Source organism: Lutjanus erythropterus, chromosome 18 (genome assembly GCF_056507025.1).
Source record: "Lutjanus erythropterus isolate fLutEry1 chromosome 18, fLutEry1.hap2, whole genome shotgun sequence".
Taxonomy (NCBI): Eukaryota; Metazoa; Chordata; class Actinopteri; order Lutjaniformes; family Lutjanidae; genus Lutjanus; species Lutjanus erythropterus.
Genome location: NC_139334.1, coordinates 8816963 through 8838812, shown reverse-complemented (window position 1 = coordinate 8838812; position 21850 = coordinate 8816963). Strand labels below are relative to the sequence as shown.

The following is a 21850-nucleotide window of genomic DNA, read 5'->3' as shown; positions in this document are numbered from 1 at the left end:
TGTTTTTTTTACAGTGCAGATAGAAAGATATTAAATGTATCTTTAAAAGTAAGTAAAGAGATCACAAACATAACTGCATGGTTATAGGAATTTTATTAAGATGTAATGAAGAGAAGTTTTCTAAACATTAATGTCTAAAAATATATTAGACACTTTGACCAAGCAGACCAAGTCATCTGAGTGTTTCATTTGATACAGAGGATCCCTGACTTCTTTGAAGTCTTACTGAGCTGGCCTGTCTGTACCTGCCCCAAACTGCCTTAACTCCTACCTCCCTGGCAGCAGGGTGACTGTTAATCTAAAATAATCCAGAATAACAACCAGGTTTATGATTTGAACCTCACAGATAAATCTTAAGCCTTTTACATTCGGCCTTTGCAGTTTCGACAGGACATGTGTGCCACGTTCTCTCGTATCTGTCGTGATGTTTTGTAACTTTATGTTGCTACACTGTCTGTTGACAAAACTGATGCAATTTATAACTAATAGGCAAAATTAAACTAAACTGGAGAAAAATAATTCCAACCTAAAGTCCACTTACTTTTTGAACCATCACACATCTACATCAGTGGATGTTTGCTCCTTTATATTGGAAATTGATGTGTTGATATAATTATAATTTCATTCCGTCCACTGATGACCAACATGTGAAGTGGATCAAAGCCCCAGAAAGAACTTCACTGTGTCTCGGTAAAACTGCCCAAAAATAGATAATGGTTGTGCATTCAGTAGGATTTACCCGTGGCCTCAAAGCAAGAAATCTGAGGATTGTGTTTGAGTGTGAACTTCACTTCATGGTTTACATGTTTTTTATCTGAAATGTCAGTGTCCCTTTCTACTGCACAGCCACTCAGACTGAAAGAATGTCTTTTTTAGCATTAGCAGACTTGACTACCGTAATGTTCTCCGATCTCCAGAGTTAAGCCACGTCTAGCAGTAAGCCTGCAGCATGAGTGCTGACACGTAGCAGAAGGACCGCAGTATTTAACTTTTAATTTTAATCTTTTGTTTTCATGTTTTTTTGTCGATTTTGCTCTTAAACAAAAGGTGGTAAGCTTCCTGAATGTAAAGGTAAATACTTCCAACTCTAACTGCTAGCACAAATGACATTATACAGTCTGTACAGTGGTATTCACTGAACTTTAGCTACTTCTCCTTTGCTGCTTTATTTTTTACTTTTTTGGAAAGCCCCCTTTGTACACCCTTTTAATGTTTTTTGTTTGTTTGTTTATTTAAATGAGTATTTTATTTTACCATTTTAGGATGAATTCTAAAGTTTTAGTGCAATTTTTAGTGACAGTGTTGCTGCTTGGGTAATTTCTGCTTTGCTTCTTTTACATAATTAAATTACATTTTAAATAATTTTTTTTCACCACTCTACAAACCGACGGACTGATCAAGAAAGTAATATGCAGATTAACTGATAATGGAGGTAATTAGTTGCAGCTCTATGCAGCTCAGTGAACAGCATCATCACTAATGTACAGCTGTAACAAAAACATCAGAGGAGGTCAGACATAAGAGAAAAAGATAAAACAAAGATTTTTATTTTTATTTTGCACCTTGATAGAAAAAAAAGTTAAAATGTTGGAAGTAAAATCCAAATACCATTTTATTTTATTCTCGATAATTAGACTTTATTTTGAACATTTTAAATTGTTTTTTTGTTTGTTTTACATTTTAAATGTATTTCAACTTTATTCTCAAAATGCTAAATATCATTCTAGTCTGATTTATTTTTTGTTATGCCTGGCACTAATACTGAAAGGTCGACATAATTCTTGACATTTCAACTTAATGCTCAACATTTCAGCCATATTCTCAACAATTCATTTCAATTCTTGAAATGCAAAATTAAACAAAAATCTTCTTCTCATTTCTCCCAAATGCCTGGCCTGTAACAAAAAGGTCAGTTTTGTACATTATCTCATGTGATTGTTGCAGGAAGTGGTGTGCCTCATTGTGCTGAGTGCAGCCTGGAACACTTACAGTGGCCTCTGTGGGTCCTAGGACCGCATTTTGGCCACCAGCGCAGATAAAACAACGCAGAGTTCAACAAGGCCATGCAGCCCCCTTATAGCAACACTGCAGTATTTTTTCAGTTGAAATGTTGACAATAAAGTTGAAATACCATTTTGACTTGACATTTCTACTTAAATCTCAACATTTCCACTTTATTATGGATGTTTCAGTTTTATTTGCAACATTGTATTTCAACTACATACATATCAACTTTATTCACAACATGTCAACATTATTCTCAATATTCTTGCATTTTGACTTTTTTCTTTACATTTCATCTTAATTCTTGATATGGTATTTCAACTTATTCTCAACATTTCAACATTTCTCTCTACTTTATTCCTGACATTTCAATTTTACTCTCAATATTTCAGCATTATTTTTTACTTTATTTTCAATATTTTAACTTTATTGTCTACATTTCAACTCTACTCTCAACATTTTGACTTTATTCTTAACATTTCAACTGTGTTCTCGACATTTCAACTTTAGCCTTGACATTTAAATTTTATTTGCGATATGTCAACTTTATTTGTGACTTTATTCTCAACATTTCAACTTTGTTTGCCACATTTCAACTTTATTCTCAACATTTTGATTTTATCATCAAAATGCAACATTTTAAAAAATATTCCTCCTATGATATTTTTTTGTTTACCTGACACTACCAATTAAATTTTATTATCAACATTTCAAATTTATTCTCAACATTTTGACTTGACTGGGGAAAAAAAAAAAAAAAAATTTAAAAAGCGTCTTCCCACCCTCCTCTCATTTTTCCTTTAGACTGACCTATAACAAAAAAAAAAAAAAAAAAAAACCTCCATTATCTCATGCGATAGCTGCAGGAAGAGAAGAACAGATATCACCTCATTGTACTGAGGATCGCCTGGAACACTTACAGGGGCCTCTTTGGGTCCCAGAACCTCATTTTGGCAACCACCGACACAGATAAAACAACGCAGAGTTCAACAAGGCCATGCAGCCCCGAATAAGCCCCTATGGCAACACTGCAGGATTTTTTTTTCAATGGGCCGGCTGACAGCCTTACTTACTACTCCTCCTATGAGCGCGAGTGTGACTGAGAGTCGTAAACGTGGTCGGCGCTAGGACCCGGGAGAGCGGGCTGCCACAGAGGCATTGCAGACAGCAGCGCGTTTGGGAGGTGTAGTGGAAGAAAGGCAAAGAAACGGAGTAAATGAGAGCACTTTTGTCCAGATTGTTGAAGGACTTATCAACTTAATATACCGCCGAAACAGCTCACTATAATGAGACGGACACATTGTTGAATTCCTGCCCAGGTAAATGTCCGCCTTTCCTTCGCATGGTTAACTACAAGAGGTCGACAGCTAGACAGGGTAGGTCCCCATTGTACTTACATGGGATGCGGTTATTCTCACCCAAGCTGCCCTGCTAGGCCCCATATCCTTTCTATCGCTAAATGCAAACCTGAAAATGAGGTACTTTCCTGACTTCTCCTCGCAGTAGAAGTTATCTCAAGAGCTTATAAACGTCCTGTGGCGAATTATAACGCGTTGTTGCTTTTTTTTTTCCCCACAAACAACAGCGAGTCTCTCCTCAGATGTTAACCATTCATTTTTGACAATGACCACTTTTGAGACAGCCCTCAGGCCAAAATATCTGCAGTCATGTTACTTTAAACGGTTCACCTCCACCGAGAAAGTTGTTTTTGCTCGTACTTTATGGCCCAGCAGGCAAATGAAAACAAATGAGCTCAACGAGAGAGCAGCTCATTCATTGTTATGGAGAACTACCACTGCGTTTGTTGACTTGTTTGAGGGAGAAATGAATTGCCAGATAACAATTTAGCTTTGCTAGCTTGTTGCTGCTCTGTTGTAGCATTGTTGCGGTCACTTTTGGTGATACAGAGTGGTAGGTTTGTGCATCTGTGTTGTTGACTTGATGCCACACTGTAGTGGCTCTCAAAATGGGGCCCAGTGAGTTTTTAGGTCCAAAGTTTGGACACCAGGGAAGTCATAAAGGAAAGGTATACTTGTGTTATATTCTCATTTTCCTGCCCCGTAATCAGTGCAATTGCAAAATGATCACTCATACCATCTATGGTGGTGACAGGTATAATGCATTTCTCTTCTAAAGCATAACTACAGGAATTTTGTCAGGAAGGTTTATTGTTGAAGAGTCATGTGGTGGGTAAAGATGGGTATGGTTGGTATTTTATTGGTGCCAGTGTTGATACTGATGCTGCCTATCAATATCAATACTTACCTGAATTCTTATTGATACTACTTGCTTGTGGTGGCGTAACAAATCAGTATTGATTATGATTGTGACATTTAAAAAAAAATGATTACTGATATCATGTCCCTTTACTTCTATGTTTAGTGTAATTCATTTTCCAAAGAAGAGACAAAATGCATTACAAATAAGGTTAAAGATAAATTAGACTGAGTACTGTTTTTGTTTTTTCAAATTTCCTATAGATAATGTGATAATATGTTTATGTATTGTTATCTAATGCTTTTGGCCTTGATAATTGTGTGAAATCTGATATGCTGACAGCTCTACTGTTCTTCATGATTTGGTTCAAAAATATGACGTGACACGATTTTATTACTACCTTTTTGTTGCAGAAATAAGTTGTTTTCTGAATTATTGCATTTAGCTGCATTTTCATTAAACTTATCAAGTGAACCCACACTTTCAAACATTTTGCTCTGTCAGCTGTTTGTGTAATGTTACATGAATACTGATAGTATGGCTGCATGGATTATCTTCATTATTGATTAATCTGTCCATCATTTTCTTGATTAATCTGCTAGTTTTTTGGTCCATAAAATGTCAGAAAATGGTGAAAAATGTTGATCGCTGTTCTCCAAACCCAAGCTGATGGCCTTATTTTGTCCACAACCCAAAAGTACTCAGTTTACTGTCATAGACGACTAAAGAAACCAATATTCACATTGGAGAAGCTGAAATTAGATCATTTGGATATTTTTGACTCAACATTAATCAATTATCAAAATAGGTGGCAGTTAGTTTAATAGTTGGCAACTATACAATTTGCAGCTTTAACCTATGGCAGCATCATTTGAAGGGCTGGGCCGATGGACGATAGCACTGTCCATCGTGATGGTTGACAGTCACCGGCGGCGGAGCCTTCTACAATCATAATATCGTGCTTTAAAAGCCTTCTGTGTTTAAGTAGTGTGTCCCCTTAGAGTTGCCATTGCGTTGTTGGTGAAGTTCAGTTTTTGACATGTGGTAGAGAAAATTAAAATAAGCTGTTGCTGCTGGTCATTGCTTTATGTCTCCATGTCTGTTTATTATTTTCTTATTAAATGAGCCCAGTTAGGCGAACCTAAGACACTTGGTTACATTGGTGGCAGTGGTGTTTTTTTTTGTTTTTTTTTTCTGTTGGCCACTGTTAGTGCGTTTCTAACATCAGTAATATCATTGTCCATTGCAGTGTTTCACTGTGGACATTGTCATATGCCAGTCAGGTAAAATTCGCCCAACCCTGATCACTTCTCCAGGAGCTGATTGATATTTCAGTACTGACCAGTCAGGAACCAGTATTGGTTTAGTACCCCTTCTTGTTACCCATCATCCCTAATAGTCAAATTGAAAAGGTTTGTCAGCCACACATCTTCACACAGGTTAAACAATGCACGTGGAAGATGCAAAACTTAAATGTCCAACATGAGATAAACCTTGCTTTGCCGTTGCTGTCTATTTATCTCTGCGTGTACAGTCTGGAAAGAGAACATTGTCCCTGGGCATGTTGTACCCGTAACGCCTTTAGTGTCAAAATGTTTTTTTTTTTGTTTTTTTTTTTGTATCAGTCATGAGACTGCGTCTGTCCAGTGTGTGTACGCAAGGAGACTTGGCATGTGACCTTGGGAAGACGCAACAAGCTGGCGTAATGATGCAGCCAGTGACTGCTTGGCTCTCCCTGTTCTATTTAGAAAAAATACCAGTCACCTCCCACCCAATCCCTTCACAGCCCCTTTGACGCAAATGTGCCACTAGTTGCATGCAGAATCTGAGGAATGTTGTTTGAAATTGTTGTCCCTGTACACAGGCAGACTTATTGTGCCTGTCCCTCCTGCCTGTGCCACAGGAGTTTAGATGTTTTATCACTGAGGAGGACACGCTTCATCTAATGATGTGAGCCCACCGTCAGCATCACATGACGGTACTCTTTTCGGTCTGTGACATGAAACTGAGAACACCGCAGCCTAAAATACTTGTTTCATTCATCTTGTTTACAAGTTGTTAAGTTAACAACAAGGTCATTTGATTAGCAACCAACTTAAGAGGAACAGGACTTTTATGGTCTTATTTTGTGTATTATCTAGATCTTTTTAAAAAGACTGAATGAGTGTATTGCAATTGGTGTTAGACCTGTAGCGATTAATCGATTAATAAATTAGTTGTCAACCATTAAATTAGGGCTGGGCCATATATCGATTTTATATCTCATGATATGTGACTAGATATTGTCCTAGACTTTGGATAATGTTATATCATGATATGGCGTAACTGTTGTGGTTTGATGTGATTTTCTGAACTTACCAGACTGTCCAAGCTCTTCTGTTGTTTGTCTATTTTTTGAAAGCACCAATCGTTATCTCTACAATATTGTCACAATATCAGTCAATCAATCAATATGCAGGTATTTGGTCAAAAATATTGTGATATTTGATTTTGCCCACATTGCCCAGACCTATAGTAAATAAATCACCAATTAATTTGGTAATCGATTAATCAGTTTGAGTAATTATTTAAGGGGAAAAAAAATTAGGAAATCAGGGGCCACCAAGCCCCTAAGTTTTGTGGCCCCAAATGTAAACTTGCATAAAAACAATACATAAAAGACAACTTATAGCTTATTGTGTCTTTATTTAATAAATCCAGCTTTGTTATCTATTATTTATTTAGTTCCTGGCTTGTCTGAAAAGCGTGAAAATGAACACATTGACCTGAGTCACAAAAGGGTTGCTGTTTATGCCATCGGAGGATTAAAGCAGCTGGCTTTGAAGGTTACAGTAGCTGTGGTTTGGTATTGAGCTACACGTACCTACCCACAATATTCTTATCATTAGCAATGTGTTTTCAGGGAACTTGAAAGAGGAACTTGGCACAGTGTAGTGGATGACACTAATACTGGTTCCACTCTGGCATTTGAACACAATAACGCAACACAAGTGCCACTTCAAGGATTGTTTTCCAGCAACAGGTGAGAATATTTGATGTGTTGTTAATCGCTTTAAAGATTTGAGTGTGACGTTCTGTCTTTGTAACCGTAAACCAGCTGCTGACTCTTTTGTTTACCCGCACGGCAGCAGAAAATAGAGCAAAACCAGACTTGCATCTATCGATATGAGATGAAGGAAGTAGTGTGGTGATGTCGGCCTGATTTTCTGCTTCCTGCGTAAACACATGGTACTGTCCTCTGCGTCCCAGTGACAGGCTCAGACTCAGTGTGTGGCATCTTTTGCTGCATGACACTGATTTGCATTGAATTGGGGTGGCCCCTGGAGCTGAAGCCAGAAAGATGAATGATTGAAAGCTCCACTGACAGCAGGCCAGGCAGGCAGGCAGGCAGGCAGGCAGGCAGGCAAGCAAGCAGGCAGGCAGGCAGGCAGGCAGGCGGTGGCCTAGAGGCCTGAGGACCATGTGACCGACTGTCAGGGTACTGGGTTCATTCAGTGGCTGCTGGCTGCAGCGCTGGCAGCGGCCCAGCTTTTCCACACAGGCCGCAGTAGCAACAGGTCGCTCCCATTAAAACAGCAGCACTCTGTTGTGGCTCCAGAGCCGGTCTTGGTGCATGTGTTGCTTTCTTGGCTGTGGTGTGCTCGCTCAAGTTTGTTTGTGTGATGTATCCCAATGTGTATATAATGTGTGCGTGCCTGTGTCACAGAGTACACACACTAAGATGCCAAAGGGATCCAACGGTTTGTGTGATCCCTAGTTTGAATAGCACTCAGTGTGCTTTTTCAAAATCCTTCTGCTAGATCCTTCCAACATCGACTGGGTGACACAAGGACCACAACCCCAGTGCAATAAACAAAAACACGAAGCAAAAATAAACTGTGTGCTTTCATAAACTCACTTTTGCTTCATTGATGGAAGTGAGGCAACCGGCAGTAAAAAGGCGTGTTGATCAGTGCATTCACTGGCAGATGTATTCAAGCCTGGGGCTGTACTGATATGACTTGTAGTCTGTCAATAGTCACATCCACTTCCTGTTGTTGTCCCCACCAGTACGCTGGATGAGGCCACTCGCACAGAGCACTCTTTTGATGGCCTCACTCTGACAGAGCAGCAGCAGGCAAATTGATTTCAGTCGATGGTCAGAGATTGCCTGGCGCACTATGTGACATTTGTGTGAACAAGCATGGCAATTGATCAATCTTTTTGCGTCTGCCCTGCATTCAAAGCTGTCTTTATATCACGAAGAAGTACTGAATGAATCAAAAGGTCAAGTGAATTGGTTACGATAGCCTGCAGGTTTCTAGTGAGTGCCGATGATGAATAAGCGATAAGCCTATGATGGAATTCACCCCTGTTTAGTTTATCAGATGATTGTCTGTGCATTTTTATCTTGCGTTTTGACTTCAGTTTTAATAGGTTAAGACTGTTGCTTCAGTTTGATCTCTTAACCCACTTTTAGTTTGTATGTTGCACTTTGCTCACGCTTCTCTCTGAAGGCTTTCACACATTTACTGTGAAACAACAGAGAAACAGTTTTTTTCATATGTGGATAGGTTGTTATTGAGTTGTTCTGTAAACATCAGAGTCTGCCATAATGCTTCCACCGCAGGTCAGGTGTCAGTAAAAACAGCAACACTCAGATGAAGTCCACAAATGTTTTTTTCTTAATCTGTTCATCCTCACAGTAAAAAAAGAGCCTTCACCTCACAATGTATTTATTTTGTTAACAGATAAATCTCCTTGAGGCCCATTTAGTGGCTTTTCTGGAGCTTTCAGTCACATCATCACATGATCTTCATCAGCAGATGGAGTTTTCCTTGTTGTCATGGAGTTGTGCAAAACATTTTTTTTTTCAGTAGCCACTGAATATTGTTTAATCAGGTGGTATAAAGTCAACATGATCATTTTACGGTCAACAAAACAATCTCATCTCAAAGCCCATTTAGTACAGTAGCTGCTCTGGAGCTTTTGATAATACATGACCTTCATTACAACCAGTCTTAATAATGCGATACGATATATGGCCACTCACCGTAGAGTCTGGTTCAACATGAGGTTTCTGCCTGTCAAAAGGAAGTGGTTCTTTGGCACTGTGGCCTTGGTTCTTGTTGGGTCCCGATACAAAATATTAGAGTACAATTTACACTTGCTCTGTGTGAAAAGTGCTCCGAGATCAGTTCTGTCTGACTTGACGTGACTAACTTGAATCTCAACTGTGTTTATTTAATGCATTTATTTTGTTTTTAACCCAGAATGGTTTCAATAAGAGGGAATAATTTTACAGGCCTGCTTTAGCACACATTTTACTACAAGACAGCAAATCTATAATGTATTTTGCATTTAACGGATTCTTATGCACAAGGAAACTAATTTCAGTCTGGTTTAATTTTGTAGCAAAATAATGAGTAAATTTCAAGTAATAGGAGATGCGAAACTTTTATTTATTTATTTTTTTTTTGCTTATTGTCTGTGGTTCATTACCTTTGTGTCTGGTAGTTCCTGGGCTCTGTGTATTTTTATGTAATTAAAGTTCAAAATGGTCAAAAATGTATAATTTAGTGAATTTAAGGATCAATGTCTAGGCCTCATATTTTTTTAAAAAGAAATAGTAGTGAAATTTGAACTTCACTGTGGTAGCGCTGCAACGAGTAGTTCAGTTGCTGGTTCCAGGTTCTTGAAGTCTCTTTTGTTTGCTGCTTTTCGTTGTCATTCATGATAGTAAATTAAGAGTCTATGGGTTTTGGACTGTCAGTTGGAAAAAAGAGCCAATTTGACCATGTCACTTTGAGCTCTGGGAAATTGTGAAGAGCATTTTTCACATTTTTGTAGATTAAATAATTAATGGATTAATCATGAAAACCATAGGCAGGTTAATCAATAATAAGAATAAGTGTTGTTGCATCCCTGCACTATGGTATGCAATGGTGCACATGAGGGAAGGCTCTGTTCAGAACAGATTGATCAGAAAATTGTTTTGTTTTCAAGCCCTTTAAGTCTGCCATCCAGTCCAGTCCAAGTTTTTGCCAAAACAGAAATCTGCAAGTGGGATAATAGTCCTTGCCATGCCATCCTCCCAGAAGCTCACATCCTACAATCTGCTCAGCACAAACAAAAACATGATACTCAGACATTTAAAGTTTGAACTTTGTTACTACCTGTTAAACAGGATAAAAATACAGAAAAATAGATTTGCAAAGTCATTTGATCATGATACATTGTGTCATATAGGCTCCAAATGAGATCCAAAACATGACATTAGCTAAACCGTTGGAAAATAAACTACAAAATAAGTTTTAAAAGCCTTCATTTATGTTTCATGTCATTATTTTCTAATTTACTGCTGTTCTGGTCATGTGTAGAAAAAACCATCAGGAATGGTTGTGCCGAGTGTGAACAGCATGGAATTTTCCAATATGGGGAGACTTCATTGTGAATGCCAAAAACCACGGCCTTACACAGATATTTGAACCTTGCAATGTTGCAGGTTCCACATGTGAAAGGGACTGAAATGTGGTTTTAACATATCCTCCACTAACTGGGCCATAAAGCTCAATTCCATTGCTTCCCCTCTACTATGTTGACCTGAGGGTTAATATTCAGACAAGTGGAAAAAAATCTTTCACCTCAATATGGGGCTAATTTTTACTCTTTTTCAACTAATAGGTAACCACAATTGAGAAGGCAGTTGTAAACTCCAGGACCTCGTCTCCAGGCTCCTGCACAGGGCTGAGGGAAGGAAACTCGAGAAACAAAGCTGTGTCTCTCCCCGTGGGAAACCTGGATCCTCCAGCCTGCCCACCAACATGACCAATGTGGTGATTGTCAAGGAGGGATGGCTGCATAAAAGAGGTAAATGCACAGATAAACTTTGTACTCTTTAGTTTGATTTCATATCAGTTTAAATAGTTTAATTTTTTTTGCTGTGCTTGAAACCAGGGTGAAATTAGACACTATTATGTGCTATAGTTTCTTTGGTGTATTTTTTACAGTTCCAAAGATGTAGTATAGTCATCGTCACCTCTGAACAAGAAACTCCAAACGTGTTTTGAACAAGGACATAAAATATGCTGAAAATATTTTTTATGGGAATATTTAAAATCCCTTGTTGATATATGTAAGGAAAAATACATTTAAACTGCAAAACAAATACTTGGTATCATGGAGTACATGCATATTGCAGATATAATGCACAACCCCAATGCCAAAAAGTTGGGATGCTGTGTAAAATGTAAATAAAAACAGAATGCAATGATTTGGAAATTCTTTTTGACCTATATTCAGTTGAATACAGTACAAAGACGAGATATATGACTTTCAAACTGATAAACCTTTTTTGTAAATATACACTTATTCTGAATTTGATGCCTGCAATATGTTCTGGAAAAGCTGGAACAGGGTCATGTTTACTGCTGTCATACTTCACTTTTTTTTTTTTTTTTTTTTTAAACAACACTCAGTAAGCTTTTGGGAACTGAGCACACTAATTGTTGAATTTTGAAAGTGAAATTCTTTTTTATTCATGCTTGATATACAACTTCAGGAGCTCAACTGTACAGTGTCTCTTTTGTCGTATTTTGTAATTCAGAATGTGCTACACATTTTCAGTGGGAGACAGGTCTCGACTGAAGGCAGGTCAGTCTAGTACCTCTAGTAACTCTTTTATTACGAAACCACACTGTTGTAACACATGCAAAATGTGTCTTGGTATTGTCATGCTGAAGTGAGCAGGAGCATAGCTGAAAAAGATGTCGTCTGGCAGCATATGCTGTACCAAAACCTGTACGTGCCTTTCAGCAGTATTGGGGCCTTCACAGACGTGACAGTTACCCATGGGGAATAACACACCCACATACAATGTGGATGGACCTTTCCCTCTTTAGCACACAGGTCACAACATACATGATTTCTGAAAACAATATGAAATGTGGACTTGTCAGACCACAGCACAGTTTTCCACTTTGCCTCAGATGAGCTCAGGTTCAGAGAAGTCTGCAGTGTTTCTGGATGTTGTTGATATATGTCTTTCTCTTTGCATCATAGAGTCTTAACTTGCATTTGTTACCAGTTAAACAGTCCATGAGTTTTTTGAGCATTCCATAACTTGAAGAAATTTTCATAAATTCACAAATTCAGAATGAGTGTATATTTACAAAAAAACAAAAAGGTTTATGAGTTTGAACATTAAATATCTTGTCTTCAGTGTATTTAGTTGAATGCAAGTCAGAAAGAGTTTGCAAATGATTGCCTTCTGTTTTTATTTGTTTTTTACACGTCCCAACTTTTTTTGGAATTGGTTTTGCACTTCCTATTTTTGTATTTGACTTCAACTCAAATACAGTTTAAAAATTGAAAAAAAAAATGCTCTAATAGTTCAAACATTCTCAAATCTGCATTACTTTCATTCCTGGTATACTTGGTTTAGCATGAGTTTACTGTACGGCATTATTGACACATTTGTTCTCTAAATGCTGCAGAAATGTATGAACCGAATGACATAAGTATGAGGTGATTGGTCAATGGGTAGATGTGTTTGAATAGATCTAATGTAAAGAGCCATCCAGCTGCAGAGTCCCCAGTGGGCCCCATTTAGCTGCTCTGACAGCGCTGTGTGGCGTGGCGTGGCTCTGTGTCGGGCGTGAGTCCTGTTGTTTGGACGAAGAGGCATTCCTCACATACCTGCTGGCTTTGAGCAGCTTTATGTGTGCATACTAACTCTGCCTTCTAACTGCGGCTGCTTCACGGAGCCCACTCCACCACTACCGCCTCCTCCACCACCACCACCAGGGGCAAAATAGGATAAGGAACTTCTCCAAAACCCATGAAGGCTCCTGGGCCTAGTGCCAAGGAACCAGGCTTTTACTGGAAGAGGGGGAAACCAGGACTCTGACTCAGAGGATAAGGTGATGGGAGCAGGTCACTACGAGAGTTCCTGGGACTCTAGATGGAACAGTGTGCCGCTGTGGTGTGTTAGCCCGTGCTCCCCCTCCTCAAGGCTTGGGCTAAGAGCATAACAGGCTGCTGTTTTAGGAAAGGGTCAGCCTGGTTCGGCTCAGTTGGTCTCAGGCAGACACACCCTGGTCCTTCCAGTGAGTGAAAGGATAAAACATTGGATGCTATTAGTGCTTAATTTACTCTGTTGAGTATAGACCAGTGCTGCAAAGTTAGGAAATAATTGACAAAATATGGAGTTTTAACCAATTTATTATCTTGTAATTCCTACAGCTCTTCATGAAACTTGCAAAGTTGTTCATTTTGCTTTGCTAGTGTCTTTGATAAACTAAATCCACACAACAGCAACATCTCACTGCTGGTCAGACTAACTGCTAGTTTTTGTAAACTATAGCTTTCATTTTCTTTAGTTTGTGGCCCAACAGGTAAAATATGTTTCCAACCACCGTTTGTTATAGAAAAAATGGATGTTCCTGGCAACTAGTCTAAAAGTAAGAAAACTGAGCTGAAAATTAAGCACATTTTATTAATCGATAAGGTTGAACATTGTCCAAAAAAACTGTGCCGCATAGTTTACTATGTTAGGACTACAAATGATGTTGTTTACCTGTATTGCAATATTAGCCGTCACAGTGTAGCAGTGCTAGCACTAGCAGCCTGCTCTGCTTGCAGGTTGACTTCCACATGCCTATGCTGAATGTGGTTCTGCATTGCTCCAGTCGAGTGGTTATAAGCTAGTTTATTCTGAGGCAATGATCAACAGGTGTTGTACATTAATAAAATATTAATAAATATTTTAACAAACTAGTATTTCTGATGGCAATTAGCAAGAATAGCAATGTTTAACTGTTTAGTCGAAAGATTGTGCACATCCTTACAGAAACCATACGTTTTATATGAATGAAATGTACACACTTGGAAATAACATCATGAAAAAAATAAAACAATAAACATGTTGTTGCCATTAAATTAGGTAACGCAGGGGTTTTCATACCCTGTTATTGCAAACAAACATTGTGATTCGTTTGTTGTGTAAAGCAAGATTTATGTGATTAGATAGAATTATATCGTGTCAAAGGCTTTAGACACTAAATGTGTTATTGTGCCTCTTTCTGGGGAAAAGCAAGAACAGGAACATCCTTTCTTTGGAAGGCAACATATCAATTTACATTTGTTAAGCTTGACACTGAAAGATTTGGGCTGACATGTCATTCATTCTGAGTCCATACATTTGTATCCTGCCACTTCTAGTGTTTGTTTCTTTCTTAATATCTTATTTGTACCACAAAAAACAAGGCCCAGGTCTGTTTTTCCACGCCTTCAGCAGTGCTGATAAGAATGGAAGATTCTGATAGAGAGTCCGTGTAAAGTATAACTGTAAGAGTGGTCAAATAGTGACTGGTAGAAAAACAGTCATTGTAGTGTGGTGGTAATGTACACACACACACACACACACACACACACACACACAGCTCTAGCAGTGACACCCTTCTAGTTGTGACACACACTCATACACACACTAAACAAACAACCCTTCAGGAATAGTGAGTTGGCATGCTGTCGCAGCCCAGCAGCTGTGCCCTGTGAAATGTCACCCAGAGCCTCTGTGTTTTGATTGGAGGGCGTCCACCTGCCTCCTTGACAGGAAGGCTTCTCGTGTCGCGTCACTGTCATGCAGTCTTTGCCCCAGAGCCACTGCACAGAAGGTGAACCTGCAGTAGCCCCATCTCACTGTCCATCACCTCAGCCCAGTAGCCCCTGCTCAGCCACTATCATCCCATGTTGCACCTTGAGAGAGGCTTTTTTTGTGTGGTGGCGCCACCCAAGTGACTCACATCTCCATGTGGGTGTAATAATAAATGGCTTATACCGCTTCCAAGTGTGTTCAGCATGCTCATTACTCCCATGTGTGCACTCAAAACACCAATTTAATGTTTTACAAAAGAAAGCCCTCCATGTTTCCATCAACATTTTGTGTGTGTTCTATGGACATGGTCTAGCAGCTAAGCGAAATGTGTGATGGTTTAGCCACCAGTATGTTTTGGACTTAAAGGTTCAATATGTAAAATATTTTCATTTCATTTTTAACATTCAAAAAATGAACCAAAATTATCAACAGAATGTGAAGAAATAGGAGTTGTAATGTTATGTTAAAGACATCTATGTATTGTCTTGTAGAGATATTTACACCATGGATGATGTATATATATCATATAACATGCATGCTAACAAGTTAACCCTGGCCATCTCTGTCAAATAATACCAATCTGTGCCTCAAGAGGTGATAGTCTGATCATGTCATAGCTTCAGCAGGGAAATGAATGTGAGTGGTGAGGTTGCTACTTTCACAAGGTCTGTTAGCTTTTTTAGTCTAATTAAATAAACAAAACACTCACAAATGTAAGGAAAGGAAATATTTTTACACCCATTTATAATAAACCACATGCCTTCTGAATTCAAGTACTCGCCTTTATCAAACTAAGATGAGCTTGTGCATAAAACACACTTAAAACTCACCAGAAATGTTACAGCAGAGAGTATAGTGAGCAGCTGGTAGCGATTACTCTGGTGATATGCTGCCCCCTATTTGTTTTAAGTAACCTTTGACAGATTCCCATTCTTTATATACTGCTGCTGTAACAAAAGCAGGTATAGTTAAAATGTGGCCCTCTCCTCCCCTAATGCCTGTTTAATGACGGTACATGATGAATGGATTTCATGGTGGGCCAGTCACACAGCAGTTCTGGCACGTCAGCTGAACACATTCATGCCACTCACTCTTGCTCTTTGATTCCTGTCTGATTAGTCATGTTCAGCGTGCACTTGTAAACCCTGTGGAGGCTCCTGGAAGAAAGTAGAACAAGCATTGTGCCTTAGTACCCTGTAAACCCTCCAGTGGAGCTAATCTATCATTAGAGCTGCAAATTCTCAGCCTTGGAGTGCTCCGTACATTTGTTCCAGACAGGCTGCGCTCAGTGAAATGATCTCATTCTGATGGACACACCTTCATACTTTCTCCTTAAGCCTCGTGCTGCAATAATGTGTCTGGATTGTGGACACTGCCTGGCTGAGATGTGTTGTTGTGACTGTTATCTTGTGGTTGTCTGTTTTTGGAAGGACGGTTTTGGAATGCAAGACAAAGCAGCTGAGTAGGACAGGGGGGAGCGTGTATGTGTGTACGTCTGGACATGCATATGCAAATGTGTGAGTGTATGGACAGTGTGAAGCATATTTATTCAGAAGTTACACTGCCAGCAGGACATTACCCAATGCCCTTATGCACCGACCGCATCACAAGTACAGGCTTGCAAAAACACTGTAACTTTCTTGTTACTATCATAACCAGTTGTTATGCATCCCCAAATGATACTTCTTCCCTTTTAGATCCTTCACAGAGAGCACCCACACACTTTGAATGTGCCTACGGCCTCTAGTGGCCACAGAGACCAAGCAGCATGTTATTTCTTTTCTGCAAGTGTGTTTTTCCAAAGTTTCCATCAAAGCCAGAGCATCATCAGACATCAAAGAGGCAGATTGTGGGTTCCCTAGTTTCCAGGGAAGTGCTGCGGCCAAGAACCCAGTGAAGCTCAACAGAACAGCGCTCGCTTGTCCTCCCCTCTTCCCTGGCCCTTGTTTGTTTGACTCATTTGCTCCCTGACAAGTATAAAGAGCCGGCCCCTTCGTTAGGCTAACGAAGGCCGCAACAACTGTTGGATTTGGGTAGCACGCTCAGCTGGCTCCGACTCACGGGGGGAGGGGAGGGGTGAGAGAGGGAGTGAGGAAGAGCAGAGTACACCAGTGGAGATAGTGAGGGAAAAATGAGAGAGTGACAGAAGTTGAGCAGCGTCTTTGTGATGTTCCCAGAACATTGCTCAGTGACCCAGTCGGCCTTAGGAGAGTGGATGGATGTTATGTGCGACATGCCACAGAGACCCTCTCGTGGTTTGGTTTGGAGCTCATCAGCTGATTGGCTCCTCTGCTGGTCATGCGGCTGAAGGACGCCCATGAGCTGCTCCTCTAAGCGAGACCTTGTTGGTGGTCCAGGAAAGTGCATGAGACACAGAGTGGGAAGGAGAGGAGGGGGGAAGACAAGCGAAGAAATGTATGCATGGGTCTCCAAACACAGTAGTCAGTGTAGATAAAATATTTTTTTTGAATCTCTGTGCCTTCTGCATCTGGTGACCAGGCCCTCAATAATTCATCCATCATTTTCCACATTTGCATTCGTTTTCTCTGTGTATTAGTGATCTCAGTGAGGGAATGTTGTGTTTCCTGCACAGTTAAAAGCTCTTCAAAGGAGCAGGCCCACCTGATTAAGAATGTCTCATGATGCTGCAGTGCTGACTGTCTCAGGACGTCAGGACTTTGACTGGCTGCCAGCTCTGGTGCTGGGCTCGCCCAGGCTCCTACACGTCCCCTCATTATGGCTGTCATGGGCCACACACTGCTGCAGCACACACACAATCAAACACATTGCGTACTGCAGAACTGGAATGATAGCTCATCCAATTTGCTAATAATGTCACTACATTGTGAGGCTTTTTACATAATAAACAAGGGCACAGAAAAGTAGGGATGCGCGATATAGATTTTTTTTTCAGACAGTACTAGTAAATGGGCGATGTTGGCTAAGATGCAGTGAGCAAAGATGACTGATTTAACATTCCATAGTTCTGACTGAACTAAATCTAAGTGACATCACCATTACAACAAAAACAAAGAATAGATATAAGAATAGAAAAGATATTTATCCACTAATATATGCTGATATAAACAGATTTAGATTTGACGGGCAAGTATAAGTTGATAATTTATCAGCCCCAATATTTATTGTGCCTGCCTGCAAAAAAATGTGAAAGGCCCTATTTAGAGTTAGTGTTTGGTTTGTCCGTAACAAAAACACAAATCTTATATTTCAGGTGATTATACACGAATGAAAACATACTTAAGGATATTATATTTCATTTCAATAGATTCCAGATTTACGCTGGTCCTTAAATTATAGTTATGCGATGACATTATTTATATAGTTATTAAGTTATATGCGTAATTAAACCTTCTTTGCCTTATGGTGTAAAGTTTATATTAAAGAACGATTGTGTCTGCTGAACATCTTTAACTGACCATTAAACTGGCCATTAAAATTAAATAACTGATGTCCAGTTAATTAAAAGTAATTAATAATACAACTTATGAACCTCAGTCAATTAACAATTTGAGAATTACTGTACAAATTGACAAAATCTTTTCACTGCTGTACTCAGCAATTTACACACAGAACAAAAATAGGGCTGCAACTAACATTCATTTTCAGAATCGAAAGATCTGCTTATAATTTTCTTGATTAATTGATAAGTTGTTTGGTACATAAAATGTTGAAAATTATATTATATAATATTGATCAGTTTCCCAAAGTTCCAATCTCAGATGTCCTGTTTGATCACAACCCAAAGATTTTCAGTTTAATGTCATAGAGGAGTAAAAAAAAGGGAAAACAGAAAATATTCACATTTAACAAGCTTGAATCTTAGAATGTTGACATGTTTTTTTTCTTAAAAACATTAACTCGATTATCAAAAAATTGGTAATAGATGTAATAGTTGACAATAACTTGATTAATTGACTAATGATTGCAGCTCTACACAAATAGAATTGGACAAGTTGTAATTACAAGATCTAGAATTTAACATCAAGATATCTTAATATTCTTTTCATCTAGATATACAGTTAACAGTGAGTCCAACATGTGACAAAGGAATTTAAAAGAGAGCAGGTGGAGGCATGTTAAAAATTTAACAAAACAAAACTAGGAATGAGTTTTTCTACAGTGTTTATTATGACCAGTGAACAGTCATGAAAGGGCAGTATGTGTGTTGAAAATAAATTCCAGAAACTTTATGGGAGATAAAAGGGATTCTTGTTGAGGAAAAACTGTAAATAAATTGGGGAATACAATTATGTGATGATGGGTAATTCAGTACTTTGACTGAAACTAATAGATGTAGCCTGCATTACTTTTTGCAGAACTTTTTGCAAATAACTTCACAACAGATAACTCAAACTTTGGTGATTAAATTCTCTGTTATGCTACCCAGTTGATCACCAGCAGTGGAAACTGAAGTGCCAGGATGATCTGGGAACGGAGCCCCTGTAGGCAGGGTCCAGCAGCAGAGGGTGTCACACCAGGAAGCCGGCACTCTGGCCGGGTGTCTGGCCGTCAGCACGGACCCCCTGCCCTGGGTAATGGGAAGCAGTCTTCCTGTTAAATGTGGTGGAGAGAAGTAAATTACTGGGGTGCAGCTGTCGGCAGGCAGGCTGGCTGGCATAGTGGGGGGGGACCAGGAGGCTGAGGGAGGTGGCACCTCCACCGCTTGCCTCCTCTCACGGCAAGCCCGCTGTGTGCTTACTTTGCTGTGCAGAGTCCGCCTGCTCGCCACAACTGTGGTGCTCGAGTCGGCAGCGCTCTCCGTCGCCCTCTTCCCTTTTTGTCTTTGTCGTTTCCTCTTGTTGTCCTCCATTCTTACTCCCACATTCTTCTCCTCGTCTCTATTAACTCCCCTCTTTCCTCTCTGCCTCTGCCTGCCCGCCCCCACTTTCCAGCGCACACTCCTCACCCACAGCCCCACCACCCTGTTGCTAGGATAATGACCCTGCTGACAACTCAGACCCATGGCGGAAGCGGCTATGGACCAGCGAAAAGCTCACAGTCTCCGACATCAATCACATCACTGGCACCTCGCTCCAGTTTAGGGAGGGCAGGGGGAGACAGAGAGATGAAGGGGATGCTCAGCTGTCTGCAGACTAAGAGTTGACTGTATGCTCAGATATGTGCTACGTTCTGCACATCAGCTTATTCTGTCACTCAGAACATATTTTACAATTTATTCAGACAGTTTTGTCATACTTTTGCTGGGAAGTTGGTCTTGATGGTTTTCAGCAGCTGGAAAAAAATGGATCCTCTGGAGTTTCCTCCTTCCTCGCTCAAGCCGGGTTAGATCTTACATTGGTCATTGAGAGTTCATTGGCACTAATTTGCTCTAAATAATGTGTGTTTATTTGTTTGCCATGCAGTAACCCAGTTAACTAATCCATGGACTGCTTGTTTACCCAGGGAGAGGGGGCAAATCTCAGCCCCAGTGTGGCAGGGGGGAACTTCCCACAGTGTCTCTATGGTAATCAGCAGGTGTCACTCACCACGGAGAAGAAGTGAGGGCTTTCTTACAAGCGTGAGAAAGAAGGGCAGCCTCCATTGCACCCCCCCACCTCCCCTTGCTTTTTTTTTTCCTGCTGGGGTAGCAGCGGCAACCACAGTGACAGAGAGAAAGCGAGAGGGATAAGGGGAAGAGACAGAGAGGGCTACATTTGGAGGCCAGGGTGGCCCTTCCCCACAACCTGTTGATGCTGCTGCCAAAGCCCTGGCAATGGAGTCCCCCCATCCAGCTGCATGGGAGCAAAAGGGACCAACAAAAGAGGTTTGGCAAGGAGGGGGATGTCAGGAAGACGTAAAGAGAAAGGGAATAAAATGAAGGAACCCAAATTCCTGGACAGTTCAGGATGGCATGCGAGCCTGGTGCTGCCTTATATGGTCACAGCGAGAAATGGGGAGATGGGTGTCCGGGCAGCATGAGAAGCTCCGTGGCTCCAAGCAGGGGTTGGTGTGGGGCGGAGTTTGTGGTTGCTGGGGCTCAGTGGTGACCCCTGCATCAGGGAGCCCCCTCTCCTCTGGAGCGGGCGGCCCGTGGCTCATTGAGATGCAGGGCACAGGGTGGCAGGCCGCAGCTGCAGCCTACAGGCAGAACCCGGCAGAAAAGGGCCGAAGGGATGGCGGGGGCGGCTGAGGAAAAACCAACAAAAGGCGCAGCCCGCTCCCCCCCTCCTCCCTCGCTTTGGAGTTCTAATTCCCTAATCCTCAACCTCCGCCTACCCCCCCTTTCCCTTCTCATCCGATTCTCACCACTCAAACACACACACACATGCACAGTTCACGCAGTTACCACTGGCTCCCTTCCTCTCATCCCCAAGCCATGAATGGCCAGACGGGGACAAAACCCAACAGCAGCCCCCTCAGGAAGTCCAACCACTGGGTGTGGGCACTGAGAAGCGCATTTTGTCTGACCCTCTCTTGGTTCCTCTCACCGTGTGTGTGTGTGTGTGTGTGTCCGCTTACATTCAGCCACATGTCGTGTGACTCTCTGTGTGTGTGCAGTGTATCTAGTGCCAGATGACTAAGGTGGGCCTCTGTGTTTAAATTATTGTTCCTGAAATTTTATTAAAATCCTTCAAAGTAGAAAGAGATGGATAGAGAAAGGGATGACGTGCAACAGAGCTGTTAGTTTGGACACATTGTTAGGACGCTGTGGCCTCCTTTTGGGGGCCCACGATGAATGCTGCATGATGTGTCTTATTAAAAGCCAACAAGCCGCAGCAGCTGGGACCTCAACATTCCTCTCGTTGTCACGTAGAGACGGATAGAACAGGACGCTCCTCGGAAACAGCCACTAACCTCTGTCAGTCTCTCTCTCTCCCCCTTCTGTCTAAAGCTGTCCACATTTTTTCCTTTTATTTATTGACCCCTAAACGAGCCTGACTGCCTGGCCAGCCCTTTACTGTTAAAGGCCTTTTAAGCCAAGTTGACTTGAAATGGCTTCTGTGTTAAAAGAAAACATGAACTTGAACACGC

General features: G+C 40.7%; 1 protein-coding gene across 2 annotated transcripts in view; it reads left to right on the top strand.

Moving 5' to 3' along the window:
- The first annotated feature begins 3107 nt into the window (after nt 1-3107).
- Nucleotides 3108-21850, top strand: part of akt1 (AKT serine/threonine kinase 1) — a 48607-nt gene continuing 29864 nt past the window's right edge. The window contains exons 1-2 of one of the 2 annotated variants that reach the window (XM_084743301.1): nt 3108-3323; nt 10885-11070. In XM_084743301.1, the coding sequence (XP_084599427.1) occupies nt 11025-11070 (46 nt within the window). In that variant the 5' untranslated portion in view covers nt 3108-3323; nt 10885-11024. Of the gene's footprint in view, nt 3381-10884; nt 11071-21850 lie in introns of both variants that reach the window. The other variant, XM_084743302.1, reaches the window with a different exon arrangement.